Raw genomic sequence first — 20,713 nt, forward strand, 5'->3', positions numbered from 1 at the left:
CCATTCCCAGTGATATGCTATTTACATAACATTACTACTTGATTGTAACAAAGCCAGAGGTCAAATAGCTGGGAAGTCAAGTCAAGATTGCAAGTTTCCAAGGACAGGGAATGGCTGTTGCAGACTCAGAAGCAGGTCGGACTACGCAGAGTGGCTACCACGCTGAAACAGGTTCTTCGTTCCCTGGGAGCTGAGTCTGCAAAAGCTTACAACTCCTCCCATTGCCTTTGCAGGAGCTGCAGTCTGGCACTCTTTCTTCGTTCCTGCATAGCCTCTGGCATGCCCTACATCTGGGGCAGTCAGGAGAACTAGGCGGGGAGTCTGGCCTCGGGGTGTCTGCAGCTGAGGGTGCTGGCCCAGGCTCAGGAATGATCTCTCCTTCTGGCTGCACCTCTTGTGCAACTGCTGGGGACTCTTCCTCATCAGGTACTGTTGAAGGTTCTTCTTCTGGGCTGACTCCAGAGGAGGCTGAGTTGCTCCCTGCCTCTTCCTCATCTGAAAAGGAGTCAGCCTCAGCTGAACCAGTACCCACGACACTATTGTTCTTGGGCTCCAAGCTCAGCCAGTCTGTGGTAGAACAGTCCTGGGATGTTTCAGTCCCAATACATAATACTGCCCCTTCTCTTGCCCCCCAAAGTTTATCTTCTGGCAGCCATAATTGGTGGAGCACTTGAAGGTTAGGGCCTGCTCATCAAGCTTTCAGTCTGAAAGCCTTATTGTGAGAAGTTCCCATCACAAAGAACTCTTCAAATTACAGCTTGTTCTTCTGGATCTTTGTGGAAAAGGGACGAATGATGATCCAGACATTTAGGAGCCTGCAGATTTTGGCTTGGAACATAAACCTTGCTGTTTCTGGAGTAAAATGGTTTGAATCATTTCCAATCCCCCGTTCTAATATCCAAACTCTGTAATTTGATCTAGTGCATTCTAGATTAGTCTGCAGGGTTGGTCGTTAAGAGTTCTGTGCTGCATTGATTTCTTTTATGCTTGCTAGGCTGATTACAGAAGTTGTTGCTGGGGGACTATTGGTCTGCACTGTGGCTTATTGTGATTCAGAGTTCTGTAGGGCTCTGTTTAGTCCCCCATACTGTTTAACATCTATATGAAAACCTTGGGAGAGGTTATCCTGAGATCTGGAGTGAGATTTCATCAATATGCGGATGACACCTAAGCTCTATTTGTCTTTTTCATCTAATCAAGGTGAAGCAGTTGATGGACTGAAATAGTGCCTGGAGTCAGTAACAGGATAGACGAGGCCCTATAGATTGAAACTGAAACCAGATCAAATGAAGTATGCTTATAGGCAATTTGTGGGACCGTGGAGGAGGTGTTCAACCTCATTTGGATGGGATAGAGCTCCCTCTAAATGGTCAGATCCAAAATTTAGGGATGAGATGCTATGTCCTGGAGTGCCTTTTACCAATGTAACCAAGCTGACTGAGATGCAACCAACAGGGGTGTGGCCAGGAGAGGAGTGGGGACCCCTGCTGAGGAGAAGACAAGACAGGTTCTGAGATTGGGGAACTCACCAGAGGGAATGGGACCCTCAGCAGAATCTACATCAAATGAGCCACAGCATAGATCAGCAGCTCAGGTATGGCAAAGATCTAAATAGCTGGGCTGTGGCTGGAGAACTTTCATAGCTGCCATGGCAGGAGAGGAGATTCCCCTGGGTATTTTTTGGGATTGAATGTGGCCTTGTTCATGTACTAAACCTATTTTGTTTTCCCACTGAACGTTGTTGTTGTTGTTGTTGTTATTCTACATGACTGGAGCCCCTTCCATACAGTGGGTAAGGGGGAGGGAAGGAATTATGTCAAGGAGTTAGCCTCTGAAAGACTACAAAGAGTATTCCATGTATCTTTTGTATATTTGCACCTGTGTGCTTAAAATGCAATTCTGTGGTGTGGTTCTGGTCCTGCTTTCTGGAATTGTTGCAAACAGCACTCCTAAAAGGTAGCTTGTGTCTTGTGGAGGCTACAGTCACATCTTCTTGAGGTCAGACTCGACCATCAACCTCTGTTTCAGTTTACATTGCACTTTCCCATTGAGCTTTCAGGCAGTTAACAGTGCAGCCTGCAGTGAGCTTAATGTTATAACTTCCCCTTTCCTTGTATTTGTAGCACCTAATGTTGTCCTTTCAAAATGGTGTTTTCCCCTTCACAGAGGCAGTGAAACAAAGATTATGTAGGTAATAATATGCATTTTGTGTGCATGGAAGCACTATTCCCACATTAGGAATTAAATCCTTCTCTTGGAAATATGCTGGGTTCTTAATATCTATGCAATACCATGCGGTATGCATGCCCTGTCTCCTTCCGGTGGCCTAGTTATGCATGGTGTGTAGTTTCAAATGTGTGTTACTGGGCTGAATAATGTTATCAGGTCATTTAGCCATTGCTGGATGCTGTTATTTAAGAAAAAGGCTACACATGTAGGTTCAAAAGTTCTTTTCCAATCCCAGGTACTGGATCCTCAGATGTGTCCATGTGGTGGACCCTGGTGGTAGGCCTCTATGATGATGGTGGGCTTTTCACTTGCTGGACCTCGGTGGTGAACTGCTCAGTTGCCACCGAGGCGAGGGCCACTTCCATGGCTTCCTTGAATTTGGGATCGCCCTTGGCGAGGAGCTTTCTTTGAATCTGCTTATCCCTCAGGCTACAGACCAGCCAGTCACAAAGTACATCCTTGAGGTTGTGGAAGTTGCAATTCTGGGTGATCCATCGGAGAGCTGTAACAAAGGCTGTGATGGATTCGTTCGCGGCCTGGTTCCTTGTGTGGAATACGAGGTGGGCGGTGATGATGGTTGGTTTTAGAGATAAGTGTTCCTTTAGCCAGTCCAAAATCGTCTTGTACTCGGTGTCCTTAAGTTCTGCAGGAGCGATAAGCGAGCGGGCGATCTCAAAGGTTGAGTAGCCACAGACTCGGAAGAAGGTGGCACACTTCTTTGCCACCACCTCAATCCCAGAGGACTTGAGGAAGAACTCGAACTGGAAGAGGTAAGACTCCCAGTTTTCCACGGTGGCGTCGAATGCGTCGAAGTGTCCTGGAGCAGCAGGCATGGTACCAGGAGCGATGCGATGTGCGTGGAACTAGAGCTTGGTGTGCGGTGCGGTGCTGGTGGGTGCTTGGCTGGCTCAACAGGATCCCATCCTCATCGCCAATGTTAAATACTGAGGTCTAGATGCATTGCAGTGATCAGCTCAGGTTTATTCAGTGATTTCAGCGACCTACAAGACAAGCTAGCAGGGCTGGAGCCCTGGTTATATGCATGCAAAACACCACACCAAAAACACACCCAGTGATAGGGTATTTACATTACACTGCTTATCTATTGGTTAGTTCCTGGATCCAGGTGAGCTATTGTTCTAGAGAAGCAAGCTCAGCCCGTTCTAGGTACAGCTAGAGGAAAGGCTTAGGCTCAATACATAACAAATACAGTGGTAGGCTGGCTCCATGGTTTACCCCGGAACTGAGGCTGATGAAGCGGAGGCTAAGATGGCTAGAGAGACAGTGGTGGTGTGCCCACAATGAAGCGAACAGTCTATAGGTTGTTAATGAGGACCTATGAGATGGCAATCAAGGCTGCAAAGAGAGAGTATTATGTGACCATGAGTGCATCTGTGAGCTCATGCCTGCACCAATTGTTCTGAATGATTCAGTCCTTTACTACTCTGCCTCAGAGCAGACCAAACATTAGAGAATTGGATATCGGCTGTGAGGCTTTTGCAAGCTTTTTCACAGTCCTTTTGCTCCATCGTGACCTTCCCACCACAATTGAGACAGTGAGTGAACTCGAGGCTTTATGCACATCTTCTAGTCTGGTTATGGATTGGTTCAATCAGCTCAGCCTAAAGGATGTTGACAGAATGCTCATAACTGTACACCCTACCACCTACTGCCTTGACACATGTCCATCATGGCTAATCAAAGCCAGCCGTGATGAGTTGTGAGGCCTTCTATTGGAGACAGTTAACATGTCCCTTTCCAAAGGAACATTCCCGAGGGCTCTTAAGGAAGCGGTGGTCTGCCCTCTCTTTAAAAACCATCCTTAGACCTGGCAAAATTGGCTAACTACCAGCCGGTTTCTAACTTGCCCTATTTGGGCAAGATAATTGAGTGGGCAGTGGCAAGTCAGTTACAGAATTTTCTGGATGACACTTCCATATTAGATCCCTTCCAGTCCGGCTTTCATCCAGGCCATGGCATGGAGACAGTACTGGTCGCCCTCGCGGATGATCTCTGAAGATATCTGGATCGAGGTGAGATGGCGGTGCTGTTGTTGATAGACCTGTTGGCTGTGTTCAACATGGTTGACCATCAGTTACTGATCCACTGCCTCACCGACACTGAAGTCCGAGGGCTCACCTTACAATGGCTTGCCTCCTTTCTCCAGGGTCGGGGACATAGGGTGGCGCTTGGGGAAGAATTTTCCCAAAGGCACCCACTGACTTGCGAAGTGCCTCAAGGGGCGGTTCTGTCCCCGATGTTATTTAACATCTATATGCACCCCCTTGCCCACATAGCTCGGAGGTATGGACTGGGTTGTCACCTAGCTGTATCTGTTTTTGGGTAGCCAGTCAGATTCTGGGCTGGAAGATCTGGACCTGGCGTTACAAGCTGTGGCTGGATGGCTCAGAGTGGGTCAGTTAAAACTGAATCCAACAAAGACAGAGGTTCTGTGCCTAAGTCATAATGGCCTGGAGTTATGGATATCACTCCCGACCTTCCATAGGGCGCCTTTGGTGCCAGTGCTGGAGGTTAGGAGTCTGGGAGTTTGGGAGTGCTCCTGGATGCCTCCAAGACAGAGGTTCTGTGCCTAAGTCATAACGGCCTGGAGTTATGGATATCACTCCCAACCTTCGATAGGGTGCCTTTGGTGCCAGTGCTGGAGGTTAGGAGTCTGGGAGTTTGGGAGTGCTCCTGGATGCCTCCTTAATGATGGAGACCCAGGTAGCAGCCACTGCCAGGTCAGCCTTTTACCATCTTTGGCTGATTAGGCAGTCGGTTCCCTTCCTTGAACATAGCAACGGTAATCCACACAATGGTCACCTCGAGATTAGACTACTGTAATGCTCTCTACATGGGGCTGCCCTTGTCCCAAATTTGGAAGCTGCAGCTGGTGCAGAATGCAGTGGCCAGGCTGTTGTTGGGTCTCTCTCCATGAGAACACATCCAGCCTGCTCTGAAGGTGTTGCACTAGCTGCCTATAGCATACTGAATTTGCTTCAAGGTGCTGGTTCTCACATATAAAGCCCTTTATGGTCAGGGGGCAGCATACCTGAGGGACTGCCTTTCCCCACATGTTCCCCAGAGAGCCCTGCGCTCAGGGACACAAAATCTCCTAGTGCTCCCTGGCCCTAAAGAGCCCAGACTGGCCATCACCAGGGCTAGGACCTTCTCCGTGGCAGCTCGACACTGGTGGAATGAGCTCCCTGAGGTTACCAGGGCCCCGTGGAACTTACTTCAGTTCTGCAGAGCCTGCAAGAAGGAGCTCTTCCACCAGGCATTTGACCACATTTAACACCTTGAGATAACTTGGAGCCTCCCTGGGATTGTGTTCATCAACTAAGTCTGTACTGACTCCTGTTACGAAAACACTGGATTATGATTGTTGCCGCATAGGAATGTATGGATGGATGCATTGCACTTTAGATGTGATGTGTTTTTAAATTGTTTTAACAGTTTTATGTAATCTGCCCTGAACCTGCTTTGGCAGAGAAGGCAGGGTACAAAGCCAGGAAGGAAGGAGGGAAGGAAGGAAGGAAGGAAGGAAGGAAGGAAGGAAGAAAGGAAGCCTGCTGGATCAAACCAGTGATCTATTTAGTCCATCATCTTGTCTCACACAGTGGCCAACCGGTTATTCTGGAGGGCCAAGAGCACAGCACAGAGGCCAAGGGCTTCCCCTGGTGTTGCCTCCTGGCACTGGTATTCAGAGTGTGGAGATTCCCTTTAGTCACAACTGTTAGTAGCTGCTGATAGATCTATCCTCAATGAATATGTCTGGCCCCTTTTAAAGGTATCAATGCCTGTAGCCATCAATACATCCTCTGGCAGCAAATTCCACATTTTGGTCATTTGCATAAAGTATTTCCTTTTGTCTGTCCTGAGTCTACTGCCTGTCAACTTCATTAAATGCACCTGAGTTCTAGTATTTTGTGACAGGGGGAAAAAGTTCTCTCTGTCCATTCTGTCTACCCCATGCATAATTTTATAAAACTCTATTATGTACCCCCGGTTATCTCTTCTCCAAACTGAAAAGTCTCAGACACTTCAGCATTTTATTTTATTTTATTTTATTTCCTGGAACACTCAATTAACGGTGCTAGGGTAACAGTAGCTAATGGGGTCAACAGCAAGTGAAATTGTACTTAGATTCAGATGGGGTAGCCATGTTGGTCTGAAGCAGCAGAACAAAGTTTGAGTCCAGTGGTACCATTAAGACCAACAGTTTTATTCACAGTATAAGCTTTCGTGTGCAAGAACACTTCCTCAGAATCAGTGGAACAGTACCTCCTCCGCCATTACTTATAGGAGATGGGTTGGGGGTTGTCGTCAAGAAGAGCCATTTAGAGTCAAGATGCCTAAGTACTGGGTGATTATAGCTGATAAATACAAGAGTTAACAAACAGATGTGGGGATGAGGTTTGAGTCCAATGGCACCTACAAGACAAAGTTCAATTCTGGGTACAAGTGAGAACTGAGAGAGTTAGTCTGTACACTCCTTCAGATGCATTGAAACAGGCTTCCTCAAATATTACAGATAGGTGGTGGTGGGGAGTTAGTTGTCAGGAAGAGCTAACTAGGAAAGATGCCTAAGTAACTGAGCAATAAATACAGCTAAGATTGGAATAATACATTGTGCTAGTGAGTGCTTTGGAAGATGCAAAACTGTACTTTCTTTACCATGCCATAGGCAGATTGTCATAGAAAGATGCATACTCTTTCCAAATAATCTTTCAGTGAATGGAAGTGCCAGGCCATCAATGCTCTAGTTTCTGCCCCCTTTTGAGTGACATTCACAGCAAGGAAGAACAATCATTTCATACATTCATCAGTCAGTGTAGAAAATGTAATTGTCCGTTGTCCTTGCATAGGACAAGCATGGTGAGAGGAGAGATTTATTGTACCCTCTTCTCAAATATGAGAGCTCAAAAGTGTCAGGAAATAATCTTGGCTCTCTATGTTTACTAATTACACAACCTTTTGTAAGATGGATCCGTCACAAAATCAAAACGAATTTCAGTGATAGATACAGAGGTTGCTTGTCCAGTGAGGGGCATAGAGCAGTACATGCCTGTAATGCCACATTTTGGTCACCTTTTTAACATGCCATCCTTGTTTAGAGGACACTGAGAAAGAAAAAACAAAGTAGATCTGAGGTGGTTCATGAACTGATTACCGGGATAGTAGATGGTGGGGTTTGTCCTGTGCCGTAACATATTTTGGTCTTAAAGTCTTTCTCTTTTCTGAAATTGATTCATGTGACTGTTACCTGCATGGAAGCTTACTGTGGAGCACATGTAGTCACATGTGGGGGAGCGTCAAATTTGGCATCCAGCCGAGCATGTAAGTGCTATACCTATGCATTTTTTGAAAATCTATGGCAGTCATGGGATGGTAACACCACAACGTAATAATATGGTGGACAAACAGCCATCTCTGCTCATTGCACAGTTACCACAAATTAAGCTTCTAAGCAACCATGCAGCTGCTGGGCATCCAGACCCAAAGCCATTCTTGGTTAATATCAAAAAGCTTAGCATCTCTTTCAGCCGTGGAAGGCTAGATTGCTGTACTATGTTATGCAGTACTGCATAAATTGGTGTATCCAATATTAAAGTTCTCCGAGCATTCTTGCACTGAAGTGATGGTGCCAATCAGATTGTCAAGTCCTGGATGCCATCACTCACAAACACTCTTGTAGAAGCAAGATTTGTTTATTAAGAGGTAGAGAGGTTCCAAGCATAGATAGCTGCTGTGTCAGAACTGGGTCCCAGATACCAGTTCCGCCAATATACTGAAAGCAGGAAATTTCACATATGTCAAGTGACCAATCATTGCTCCCATTCGGCCCCACATATGTCAAGTGACCAATCGGCCCACCAGACATCTGCCCCTGCCCTTGTGACTGCCCCTAACACCTGCAAGCTAATGGTTACATTATCTAGAAACTCCCCAGACTACAAGGTCACACAGAATGATGAGATCATATACTTCCCAAGGTGTTCTCAACACACTCATGAGGCCCCTGCACAAGAACTGTTATGATCTGGCACTAACCAAGCAAAGCAGACAGCCATACACATCCACTCCCCACTCCCAGTTCCCAGCAGAGATGATAAACAGCAATGAAGAAGAGCAAGGTTGTGTGCAACATAGGAACTTTATAATTATACATGGGAATCCATAACACAACCAGTGGAATAATGAAATGTGGGACAATGACCCCTAATGCAACAGAACATGAGAGTAAGACACAGGAAGTATTTGGCTGGCAAGCAAGGTCCGAGCTTGACACGTATTCTCACTGGCAAATCTTGAAATTCTGTTGTAAGTTTGCTACTTTCTGATCCTGACCTCATGGTAGTATTAATTCTTTGTGTTCATTGCACAAGTATAAAGTCAGCTTTAGCAGAAGATATAGATTCGACTCTCCTAGCCATAGCTGCTGATCCATCAGTGAATCTAATGTAAATGCAGCAGAAGTTACAGAGATGTCAGGGTCAGAAGTGACACTATAGAACTTGCCTCTAATCTTCCAGTGATGGAAGGGAGCAGTTTGAAAGTGCATTCAATAAGCATAAAGTAAGCATTATTGATGTTTTCAAAGTGCTGGCATCCCATGTAATGCAGGAGTGTTGGCATCTCTATTAAACTCTTTGGCACCAGCACATCCAGAGATCTCACCAATAAGCGCTAATGCATTTTGCATTAACGTTTTACCACTGACAAAGTGTGACTCGCTACAGTGGTAGAGTTAAAAAAGAAAGTGAAAACAGAGAGTTTCACTTAACTGGAGCCAGTAAAGAAATGCATGAACCAAACCCCCTAAATGTGACATTTGCATGTTTTTTGTTTTTGTTTTTAAAGGCAGAAGAAGCTTTATTTCTTTGTCATGTGCCCTTTGCAGTGTGATTGAATTTAGAGGTGCCATTGCAGTTGCTGAGCTGTGCTGAATTGCCTCATGTAACATTTCTGAGGGGAAAAGTAGACTTTCAAAAAGAGTAAAACTTCTCCCCCTCCATATCTGCCTCTGTGCTTTTCATGTTGAATCATTCTTGTTGACTGCCCCAATATGCCGCGGCTTTGTGTCCGTTTTAGAAAATCTGTTCTTCTTCACTGTGTGATCCAGCAGTGAGTGTCCTGATGGTGCCATGTAGCCAGTCGGGCTTCAGAATTTGATGATATCCCTGAGGTCAATCTGACTGCCATTGGTCAGCATAAGAGTCGGGGTAGAAGGGTCCCATCATTGGGGCAACTGACCTGCTCCCTGTTTTGCTGGGCTGTGATGGCTTTGTTGTCTCACCTCTGGAGTTAGTGAACTGTTTGCAGATAGTTTGAAATGTTTGCAAAAACCAGTCCTGTTCTTTCAGTAACAGGAAAAAGTGGAAGTCTGTTCTGTGAAGAGATAGTGACATAATGCTCTTGTACTTCTTATTGAGAGGCACTCTGTGGGTCACAAGTGGCTTCAGGGCACCTCCAGCAGCAGCAAAAGAACACTCCAAACAAGTGCCTAAAGCTGCTTCTTACAAAGCGAAAAGATCTTACAAGCTCTGTCTCGATTTCATTGCACTCTGCATTCTGTATGTCAGAAGGGAGGTGGTGCATGAGGAATTTTATTTTTAAATCTTAATCTGCAGTCCCCCCACAGCAACATGCAAATAATATCTGGTTGTATAAGCCACAGTGCTGACAAATAAATATGTAGGATTAGAATTACTGTACTTGCACGCTGTGGCTAGTGATGTAGGACTCCACTCTCTACTTATAGCTTTCCCTCCCCCTGAGAAAATTCTTGAGAATTTTTTTCCTCCCTTCCCAAATTCTCCAGAATGAAAAGAATGTTGATGAAGAGGGCTTGCAGCAGGACCAGGCATCCATCAGAAACTCCTTTTCCCGTACTATAGGCTGTTAATGGATGTCCCTGACTGTCCAAACATCCAGGCCTATAATAAAGCAGCTACCTTGCAATTTCCAGACTCTCCTCCTTTGTATGGGTTAATTTTAGGAAAGAGGCGGAGCCAGCAGTATTTATTTATTTATTGATTTGATTTCTATCCCACCCTCCCTGCAAGCGGGTTCAGGGTGGGTTACAATCACACAGGTGTCATGACAATGACAATATATAAATTAAGCCGTTAAAACAATATCCATATCAATTAAAAACAACAACAAAACAGTAATCAGAGTGGGAATGCCTCAACAGAGATGCTCAGTTTGGGCTATTAAAGAGCCCACATTGTCAGCAGGCATGCATTGTCAGCAGGGGAGGCAAGAATAATTTTGGATGTCCGACATCTCATCCGAAAGCCTGGTAGAATAGCTCCATTTTACAGACCCTGTGGAATTGGAACAAATCCCATATGGCCCTGATCTCAGGTGGGAGCTTCTTCCACTAGGCTGGGGCCAGAGCAGAAAAGCCCCTAGCCCTAGTTGAGGCTAACTGGACTTCCTTGGGCTAGGAACAACCAGAAGCTGTTGGTCAGTTGAGTGCAATGCTTTGTGAAGCACATATGGGGATAGATGACCCCAAAGATATGCAAGTCCCTGGCCGCATAGGGCTTTAAAGGTTAGCACCAAAACTTTGAACTGGATCCGGTACTCTACTGGCAGCCAGTGCAGCACCAGCTAAATGCGAACCCACACAGGCATCACTGTAAGCACACGTGCCACTGCATTCTACACTAGCTGTAGTTTCCGGGTCAGGTTCAAGGGCAGCCCCACATAGAGCGAGTTAAAATTACCCTGTCCTGAAGTCACTGTTGTATGGATCACTGTAGCTAGGTCCTGGGAAGTCAGGTAGGGAACCAGTTGCTTGACCAGTTGCAGATGATACAAGGCCGATCGAGCAACAGTGACAACCTGGGCCTCCATTGAAATGGAGGCATCCAGGAGTACTCCTAGGTTCTTAACCCTTGGCACTAGTATAAGCAGCATCCTGCCAAGGGCTGGGAGCTGGATTCCCAGTCCTAAATCCCCATGACTTAGGTACAGGACCTCTGTCACTGCTGGATTTAGTTTCAATCTGCTCTGTTGGAGTCATTCAGTCACGGCCTCTAATGCTTTGTCCATCTCCGCTGGGGCGGAGTCCATCCATCGATCAATAGATAGAGCTGGGTATCATCAGCATACTGATGACAACCTAGCCCATACTTCTAGGCTAACTGGACGAAGGGGAACATGTAGATGTTAAACAACATTGGGGAAAGGATAGCCCCCTATGGCATATCACATTTAAGTGGGTGTCACTGGGACAATTTTTCCCCAAGTGCCAGGCTCTGTCCCCGACCATGAAGGAAGGAGGAAAGTCATTGTGAAGCAGTCCTCCATATCCCAACATTGGACATGTTGAACATTGCCATTAGATCAAGAAGAAACAGCAGTGACGACCTGCCTTGATCCAGATGTCTGTTTGGTGTAGTGGTTAAGTGTGTAGTGGTTTGGTGTAGTGGTTAAGTGTGCGGACTCTAATCTGGGAGAACCGGGTTTGATTCCCCACTCCTCCACTTGCACCTGGCTGGATGACCTTGGGCAAGCCGTAGCTCTGATAAGAGCTGTTCTTGAAAAAGAGCCTTTTCTGTCAGAGTTCTCTCAGCCCCACCTACCTCACAGGGTGTCTGTTGTGGAGAGGGGAAGGGAAAGGAGTTTGTAAGCCGCTCTGAGACACTTTTGGGTAGTGAAGGGTGGAGTATAAATCCAATCTCTTTGTCTTCTTCTCTGGAGGTCATTTGTGAAAGCAACGAGTGGCCATGGCGGATGCTGGACTGGAATGGGTCCAGGATAGGTATGTCATCCTACAAGGCCTGGAGTTGCTCCGCCACTTCTCTCTGCACCACCTTGCCCAGAAATGATAGATTTAAAACTGAGCAATAGTTTGTAAGGACCATAGGGTCCAGTGATGACTTCTTAAGGAGTGGATGCATCTGCCTCCTTTAGACCAGTTGGGAAGCTCCCTGATGACAGGGACAAGTTAATATCTCCCAAGGAAGTCCAAATGCTCTCCTGGCAGCCTTTAATCAGCCAGGAAGGGCATAGATCAAGGGGGGACAATTGGTGGGGTTCACAGCTATCAGGATCTTGTCAACTTCTTCCTGGAAGAGCCAACAGAAGTGGTCCGAAACCAGACCAGAAGCCAGGCAAGGGTTTCTAGTCCCATTATTGTATCAATTGTGGCCAGGAGGTCTTGGCGAAGCTATGGTGCTGAAGCATGCCAATTAAAAGCCAGGCCAGACTTCAGTTGAATTGTGGGTTCAGTTTGCAATGAACTTGTCTTCACTGCCACAACTACCCCTTATAAAATTCAGTGCCCTCACTAGAACACAGCACCAACAACAAGAACTGATCCAAAATTGCTTGACTTTCCTTGCTTCCAACTGCAGTGTAATTGCACAGAAAAGGTGTGTTTTTTTGGGGGGGGTACTGCCATGAAGCCTGGCCCTGCATAGTGTGGCCTAGTGGTCCTGGAGAAGCCTGTATTAGAGTGGCTACAGGGCCTACATTTCCCAGCTCCCTTTGAATGCTGCGATTGGTTAGCAGGGGATTTGGAGGGAAAACGTGCACTAGTAGAGGAGTAAGTGGTGGTACCTGGGAAAAAGGAATAAAAGGCATTGCCCAAAAGGGGAGGGTGTTCACTTCTAGGGAGCTAGGCTTACCAAATCTCGCAAAATCGCGGCGGGGGATCCGCATGTCTTCGCAGAATCCATGCCGTGGGGACGGCGAGACGCGTTGCATCACCGTCACCAGGACATGACGCTATGCGTCGCTCTGGCAACGAAGCTGTTTGGAGCCCCGTTGCCAGAGTGAGGCGTAGCGTCACATCCTGGCGACGGTGGGTGCAACGCGTCTCGCCGTCCCCGTGGCACGAATTCTGTGAAGACATACAATTCCCCGCCAGGAGGGTGTTCACTCCCAGGGAGCAGCGCTGAGGAGAGGCTGCTGCAGATGGAGGGATTACTCATCTAGGAAGGGGTGAGTCAGCTTGATGCCATTCACTAAGAGACATCTAGGGACAGCCTAGATGTTAGGGTTCTTTTATTTGTTTGCTTACCTACCTTTTCTTTTCTCATTATTCTATGAATTATTTGAAAACCAGTTGTTATTTGAAAAGTACACAGACGGAGAGTGATTTCAGCAAAGCATACTTTATTCGAACAGGAACAAGACGACTTTGGCCGGCTCGCAGGCCGGCTTATATCCACCGAGCAACCACCACCCAAAACACACCCCTACTTCCCTATAGGTTATTTACAGTGGCCGAGAGTCCCATAGGCTCTCGGCCGGGAACCTAGCCCCCTGATTGGAGCGGGCTAGGATCCGCATAGTCCATTGTCTCTTGGAGAGCGAAGCTCGACGTTTGAGTCTGACCGTGTGGAGCCCAAGTCGGCCACACAGTCTGGACTGGATACATTACAGTATTAAACCTCTTTAATAAAGCCTGGCTCCTCGTGCCTCATTCAGTCACATATAAATTACCCCCTATTAGTAAAGAGTGGACATTATGGGTTGGGTGGATGCTCTGGGCCCTCCCATGGAGCCCTGTACCAGAGTGGGAGCAGCCTATGGAGAGCCTCCCTCGTCACTGCCTCCAACAGGTACATACTAGGAAGAGTATTGGCATGTCAGGGCTAGAGACTTCATATCCATGGTGCATTGAAGCATCTGTGTCTTAGTCTTTTGAGCTGCCTCAGAAAAACCCTTGCAGCCACCTCTTAGCCCCATCCTAGTAGTGACTTCATAATAGGATTGCAACTACAGCAGCATTGGAGAGCTAACTTCCTTTACATAGGGCACCACTTTATGCCCAACATCACAAGCAATATTCCCTCTAAGCTGTGGAGTCTTTTGAGCAACAATTCATCTTTGTGAGTTACTGGCATTAAAGTTGTGAGCAAGCGATTTGGCTACTGCATAAATCAGTTTGCTTTGGAGCCATCCTTCCTGAGCTAAGACAAAAATATGTGAGCCAGAGGCTAAAAAACTGTGAGCTAGCTCACACTAACTCAGCTTAGAGGGAACACTGATCAAAGCATATGCCTGCTTATGCTTAGGGATGCCAGCCTCCAGTGGGACCTGGGTATCCTCCAGGATTACAGCTCATCTCTAGGCTACAGAGATCAGTTTCCTAGGAGAAAATGGATGTTTGGACTCTGTGGCATTGTGCCCCACTGAGGTTGCTGTCCTCCCTAGGCCCCATCTCCAAATCTGCAGAATCTGGCAACCCTAACCCCATCCCCCGCCATTGTCCAGGGTGGACTTGGCAACCCTAAGTTATATAGTCTGTAATATGAATAATATTTCCTTGGTTTTGTACTTGCAAAATAAAAGTCCAGTGGCATCTTAAAGACTAGCACTATTTATTTCAATAAGAGCTGTCATGGGTCAGAGCTCACTTCATTAGATGGCCATGGAAAGGGACCCAATAGCTTCCTATATTTATGCATCTATGAGGAATAGTATGCTTGGTTTGTAGGTGTCTTTTTTTTGTTTTGTTATCCTCATCCCCCAGAAGTGTCCTTAGTTGAATCGTATACTGGTATTTAAACTTGGGGAGTGTAAAAACAATTTGAGAATTCAGAAGGGGCACTACTAGAGGTCTCGGAAGCTAAGCAGGTTCGGCCCTGGCTAGTATTTGGATGGGAGACCTCCAAGGAACAGCAGGGGAAAAGCTAGATGCAGTTATGAAATGCCTGAACTTTGGGTGAAATCTTGGAAATCTCATCATTGTGTCTGGTTGTTCTGATGTTGCCAAGGTGTGGATCTTGAGCGATTTTCTGTGTCCCACACATTTTTCAAAGGTAAGTTTGGGAACAGAATGTCTGAATTTGCCTTGAAATGTACAGCAAGTCCTGTGGAAGGTAGGTACAGAAAAGTGTACTTTGGAATTTACATAATTCAGCAAGCTACTTTTTCCTCCTCTCTCAGCTGCCAACCTAGCTGTTTGGCTAACATCCACTGTAATCTGTTCTCCTTCATTATGTTAATCTGTGGGCGGAAAGATTTCTGTCATCTTCAAATCGCTTGTACAGCAATGGTAAACACCTTGGCCTGTCTGTAATTGGACAGGTGTCTGCATTGGTGTCACCCAGCTTTTAATTCAATTAAAGGAACTGCCTGCTCTGCTCTCATTACCCACTCATTTCCTCTGCACTTCCAGTCAGTCAGTGAAATTTACACTCCGCGCCTGCCTATACTGTAATACAAAGTCAGCAGCCCCATAACTAAGATAATCATTGATGTACAAGCACATTAATTTATAGCTGAGCAAATTAAATTATGCATTGTTAAGAAAATGTTCAGAGATGATCATAGACACACATAGTATGTTGTAAAAACAAATTTTATTAAAATACTTGTTCACTTAGTATGATGGCCCCCACTAGATGTTCAAGCACTGGATTTGGATCCCAAACTGCACCATGACTGCCTGCATTTGCCATAATAGTCACTTACTTTGACTCAGTAATATGCAGATAAACCCAGGTGTTGGATCTTCTTGACTCATATATATAGAGCTCCACTTTATTTCCAAAAGCTACATGCACTTCTTTCTAGATAGAACATGGTTTGTGGTTGAATAGATTATATGGTGGTCCAGCAAAAGACTAGCTGAATTATGACTTTTGAAAAAGTCGAAAGGTGAAACAAGAATAAAATATTAAAAATGAAAAGTATCATTAAAAAAAACACCCAACAGTGATTCAACACAAATTCTACACTGTTTGAAATTCTCTTTTTAACTGAGTAAATGGTGTTTGTCAACAATATTATGATCCATTTTTGTCTTTGTGCTGATAATACTTCTGCAATGCGGTGAGTTTTTTCTTTTTTTAAAAAATAAGTCAGTGCAAGATCTAGTCTTTAAAAATCCACATTGTAGATTACAGACAGTAAATCAATTGAAGGTACCACTCTTTCTGCCCAGTGAAGGGAACCTTTGGAAATAAATTAAAATTCTAACACAGACATTTTGACACAGTGACCCCATGAAACTGAATAATGTCATTTGTTAAATATGGATGTAAAGTTAAGAATGTAACAGCAGACTGAAATCACACCTAGCATAAGAGGTCCACTTAATATGCAAAGCAAGTTTTCCATTTTATTAAAATATCCACTGTTTAATTATTAGTAATATTTAATTTAGTATCTGTTTAGGCAGATAAACCTTGAGGCCTTATTTTAATATATCTGAGGAAAATGAAGAAAACGTATAAGAACCAACAGTGTTGTACCATTAATTCCAGGTTTCTAAAACTGCTATTTTTATACCATTCTCACACACAAAAATCACAATTGCTAGAAAGCACATGAAATAAAAAATACCAAGAGTTTCCAATATGTTTTCCCTATACAACATGAGGTTCATTAAATACCAACTGCATTTCCTAGAAAGTTTAAGATGAAACAATTTTATTTTCAAAATCGGGTGCTGTAAGAAACAGAAGTGTGGCTGACCAGTGCAACACCTGGGCTTCTGAACTAGTGTGATGGTAGATAAAAAGTGTACAGAAATAAATTCTAAACAATACAAAAGCTATTTAATGTCCAAGATAATTAATGTTCTTATCACTCCATAAAGGCTGGGACTTCATCAAAAAGAGGTGCAGTAATTTAATGAATTGTTCTTCTGTCATCTTGTCGTGTATAGTGCCAAGGAGGACCTTATAGACCTTGATTAAAAGGCCCAAACTACACATCTGCTGTACTTGTGGGCAATGTTCCCTCTAAGTCGTGGAGTCTTGTGAGCAAAAATTTCTGCTTTGTGAGCTTCTGGCATTAAAGTTGTGAGCAAATTATTTGGCTACTGCATAAATTAGTTTGCTCCGGAGCCATCCTTCTTGAGCTAGGACAAAAGTGTGTGAGCCGGAGGCTAAAAAACTGTGAGCTAGCTCACACTAACTCAGCTTAGAGGGAACACTGCTTGTGGGTATTTAAACCCCAATAGCTGCTGCTTCTAGGGCAAAGCAGCTGTAAGTGGGTGTGAGTTTCAGTGGAGAAGTCTGCTTAATCCATCCTCAACTTTTCCACATCTCATTTGATCCCTGAGTGACTGCCCAAGAGATTGACATGTCAGAAAGTCCTCAGTTCAAAGTTTCTCTCTGCCAAATGAACCTACTAGTTGCCCTAGAGCAAGCCACTTTCTCTCTACTTCAGTTTCCATCTGCACTGCAGTAGTAATATAGACCTACCTCACAGATTCGTAATGTCAATTGAACACTGCAATGTGTTGTATAAACATTAAACATTATTTGTATCTATTTGTAAAATTTTGAACTTGCAATATAACCACACAAAAAGTGCCCTCCAACTCTTCCTTCAGGATTCCTAAATAATTTTCCGGGTGCATTGTTGTGACAGGGGAAACTCAGGGGTGTGTATAATGGATCTGAAGTGTAGGAACCCAAGTAAATGAGCTTAAAAGCAGGAGTTAATGGGGAAAGTAAGTAATGTCAAATAGGCTTTAAACCATTTAATATGTTTGGCTCCCCCAAGGAAAGTCCTACTGTTCTCAATTCTTGTTTTTTAAAGCAAGCATACAGAAAAATTTCTTTGACCTGCTTTTATGGTTAGTGGCCCAGTTTGAGAAAGTATTTTTGCTTTAAAAGAGCAAATGAGAGAAACAAATAAACTTCAGCAGCCCTTAAAACTGTACAATAAATGGATGGGTTCTTCTTCTATTATTACATTTGCCCCTGAATTTTCCCTCAAACTTAGTGAGATACAAATGTGAGATTTCTTCTTTGCTGTAATATTCCCATCTGAAGAGTTCTGAGTGAAGCAAAAAAAAAAAAAAAAGTTTCCTGGTTCCCACCGAATTTCACCCTGAACAAAAATGGTGTTGAAAATGGAAGTTTTCCCCAACCTGGATTCTAAAAGAAATATCAAGAAATGCAACTTTTCTCAGATGGTGCTTCCTTTGAGTTGCCAGCTTCCCTGGAGATTTAGGACTGGAGCCTAGGAAAGGTAGTGGGAGAGGTCTCATCAGAGTCCACCCTCCAAAGCAGCCATTTTCTCCAGGGGAATTGATCTCTGTCATCTGGACATCAGTTGTAATTCCAGATCTCTAGCCCCCTACCTGGAGATTGGCAAATTTATATGAATAAAAGGGGTCCTTCCATATGTGGAAGATATTTTCAATTTATTGAAAAGCTACTCGTGCTAGAATACTGTCTAAGAAAATTAAATTAAATGCAAAGTAATGATGAAAGAAGTTTGTGCAGTCTCTTGATCCAGTAGAGGGATGAAGACTGCTACAGAGTTTGACTTGTATCATTGTAGGAGCTTTTGCACCAGTGCTTGCAGAACCACACTGGTGGCTACTTTCTTTTCTCCTGTTTTTTTTTTTTTAATCCAACCTGTTACATGGTACTAAATTGGCTGTTGTGGACCAACCTTAAGTCCTATGTATGTGGGTAGCCCATGGTATTTCTCATCTGCTACCGTACACAGATGTAAAGCATTGGTTCTTTCTGTTGCAGGCATACTGACAGGCTTGCAGCCCTTCACAACATATGATGTAACCCTAACAGCTTGCACTTTGGCTGGCTGTACTGAAAGCTCACATGCCTTGAACATCTCCACTCCACAAGAAGGTAAAGTAATTTCAAAGGTCTTGACTTCCACATTTCAGTCATGAATAATAAAATAGGAGAGGAGCTAAATGCTGCAAAGCCATTTGCTGGAAAACCCCAACCTAATTTGATGACAAAGTGCATTGCCAGACCATAATTGCTCCATTTTTTGGGGGGTGCTAAAATGAATCAAACTCCATACCCTTTAATGACATGCATCTTTAATAGCTGTAATGCAGATTAATGGGCTTTTTAATTGCTGTTACATTGTTCATGCAAGAGCCTTGTCATTAATATGAAGCATCTGAAAGATTAATGAAAGCTTCCTCATTTTACTATGGCTCAGAAGTAAATCTAGAGACAGTCTGACTAAAAAGAATTGATTGTATGGCACAGTATGAAATTGAGAATCAAACGGTTGATTTCCATGGTCTCTTTTAACTGCTAAACACCAGCATAGGCAACAATTATTTCAGCCTGATGGAACCTCAAAATGCCAATTGGGCCGTTTATTAATCTGTTGTACTTGAAACTTAAAAGTTGCAAGCATAAATTACTATTTCTGAAGCTGGCATTAAGCATGAGAGCAGCAAGAAAGAGAAAATATGTTGCAGTTCTGCCTTTAGACACAAGCTCAATAATTTCTGTACATCAATTATAGAAGAAATAGTTCTCAAAAGATTTGCAGCATATTTATCTTAAACATTTTTTAAAAAAATGGAGCCCCATTTTAAACTTGTGCCAGTCTAAATCCACAGTCTTTCTCATGAAATGTCTTGTTTGCTGACGGCCATGAAAGCAGATTTGGCTTTCAGCATTATTTTAATTGCTAAAATGAAATAGATTTTTCTGCTTTTAAAAAGGCCTTTCTATGTTAATGCAACTTTATTTTTAGCCCTCTTGTTATCTAGAAATAATGATAATAACTGCTAAACTTCTGTATTTTACTTCAAAGTGATCCAGCAGCAAGCAGTTAAAATGAAAATGATGCTCTTACCATCTAATGGGAAGTTCAGAGACCATACTGTTCATGTGCAACAGTGGTTTTCACTTGAGAATTTGTCTTTCTTTTTCCCACAAACATACTCTGCTATCACAGATCGTTGGCTTTCATAACTCTATGTGACCTCCCAGCTATTTTAGAATCTACATAGGCAAAATAATTGGGGTTCATGTATTTCTTCAGAATCCTTATTTCTGATATGTGATCCATGAGCTCCAGTTGTTATTGCATGTTGCATCAGAAACACATGCAGTCATGTGCTATTGGGTTCAAACTAGGATCCATGCAGATCTGTCATGCTTCCAAGGGCCCTGATTGGCTGTTACTAATGCACTGAATTTTCGAGCAAGGGTTAAAGGGGATGGGTAGTTTCAAGAAATGGGCAGGACTTTGACCTGTCCATCACAGTTCTCCTCTTGTGCATTTATATAATCTCTCAATAAAATTTGCAAGGCAAAAGGAACAAAATGACAAGCAGTCAAAATCCAATAAAACATGTTTTAAATAGAAAAAGTAACATTGACAGCTAGAATCTAGATATGCTAAAGATAAACTTCAAGGGTTCGTTGTGGAACAATCAGAATGGGACACATTATTATATGAAACAAATGATAAATTAAGACATTTTCTGTGTATTTGTTACAGATAATGGTGGAGGATGAGGTGATTAAAGAATGTATGTTAAAATGGGCCCAGAATTTTGGTTTTAATATTGATCTTGACCGTTGGTTGCAAATATGGAAAACAAATGTGGAAAACAAATGTTAAAATAACAAAATTGGTTGCCTTTAAAGAGAATTTATATAAAATGTTTTATAGGTGGCATATATCGCCAGAGAAATTGGCCAGAATGTATCCTGGAATGTCAGTTAAATGCTAGAAATGTAAGATACAGGTGGGAAGCTATTTTCATGTT

The 20,713-nt window shown here is 43.8% G+C and overlaps 1 protein-coding gene across 1 annotated transcript in view; it reads left to right on the plus strand.

Moving 5' to 3' along the window:
• Window positions 1-20,713, plus strand: part of USH2A (Usher syndrome 2A (autosomal recessive, mild)) — a gene marked incomplete at its 5' end in the record, with an annotated part of 716,575 nt that overhangs the window by 208,287 nt on the left and 487,575 nt on the right. Inside the window, 1 exon segment of the mRNA XM_015424093.1 lies at window positions 18,702-18,815. Coding sequence (XP_015279579.1) covers window positions 18,702-18,815 — 114 coding nt within the window.

Source organism: Gekko japonicus, unplaced genomic scaffold, assembly GCF_001447785.1.
Source record: "Gekko japonicus isolate JY-2015 unplaced genomic scaffold, Gekko_japonicus_V1.1 scaffold810, whole genome shotgun sequence".
NCBI classification, from domain to species: Eukaryota; Metazoa; Chordata; class Lepidosauria; order Squamata; family Gekkonidae; genus Gekko; species Gekko japonicus.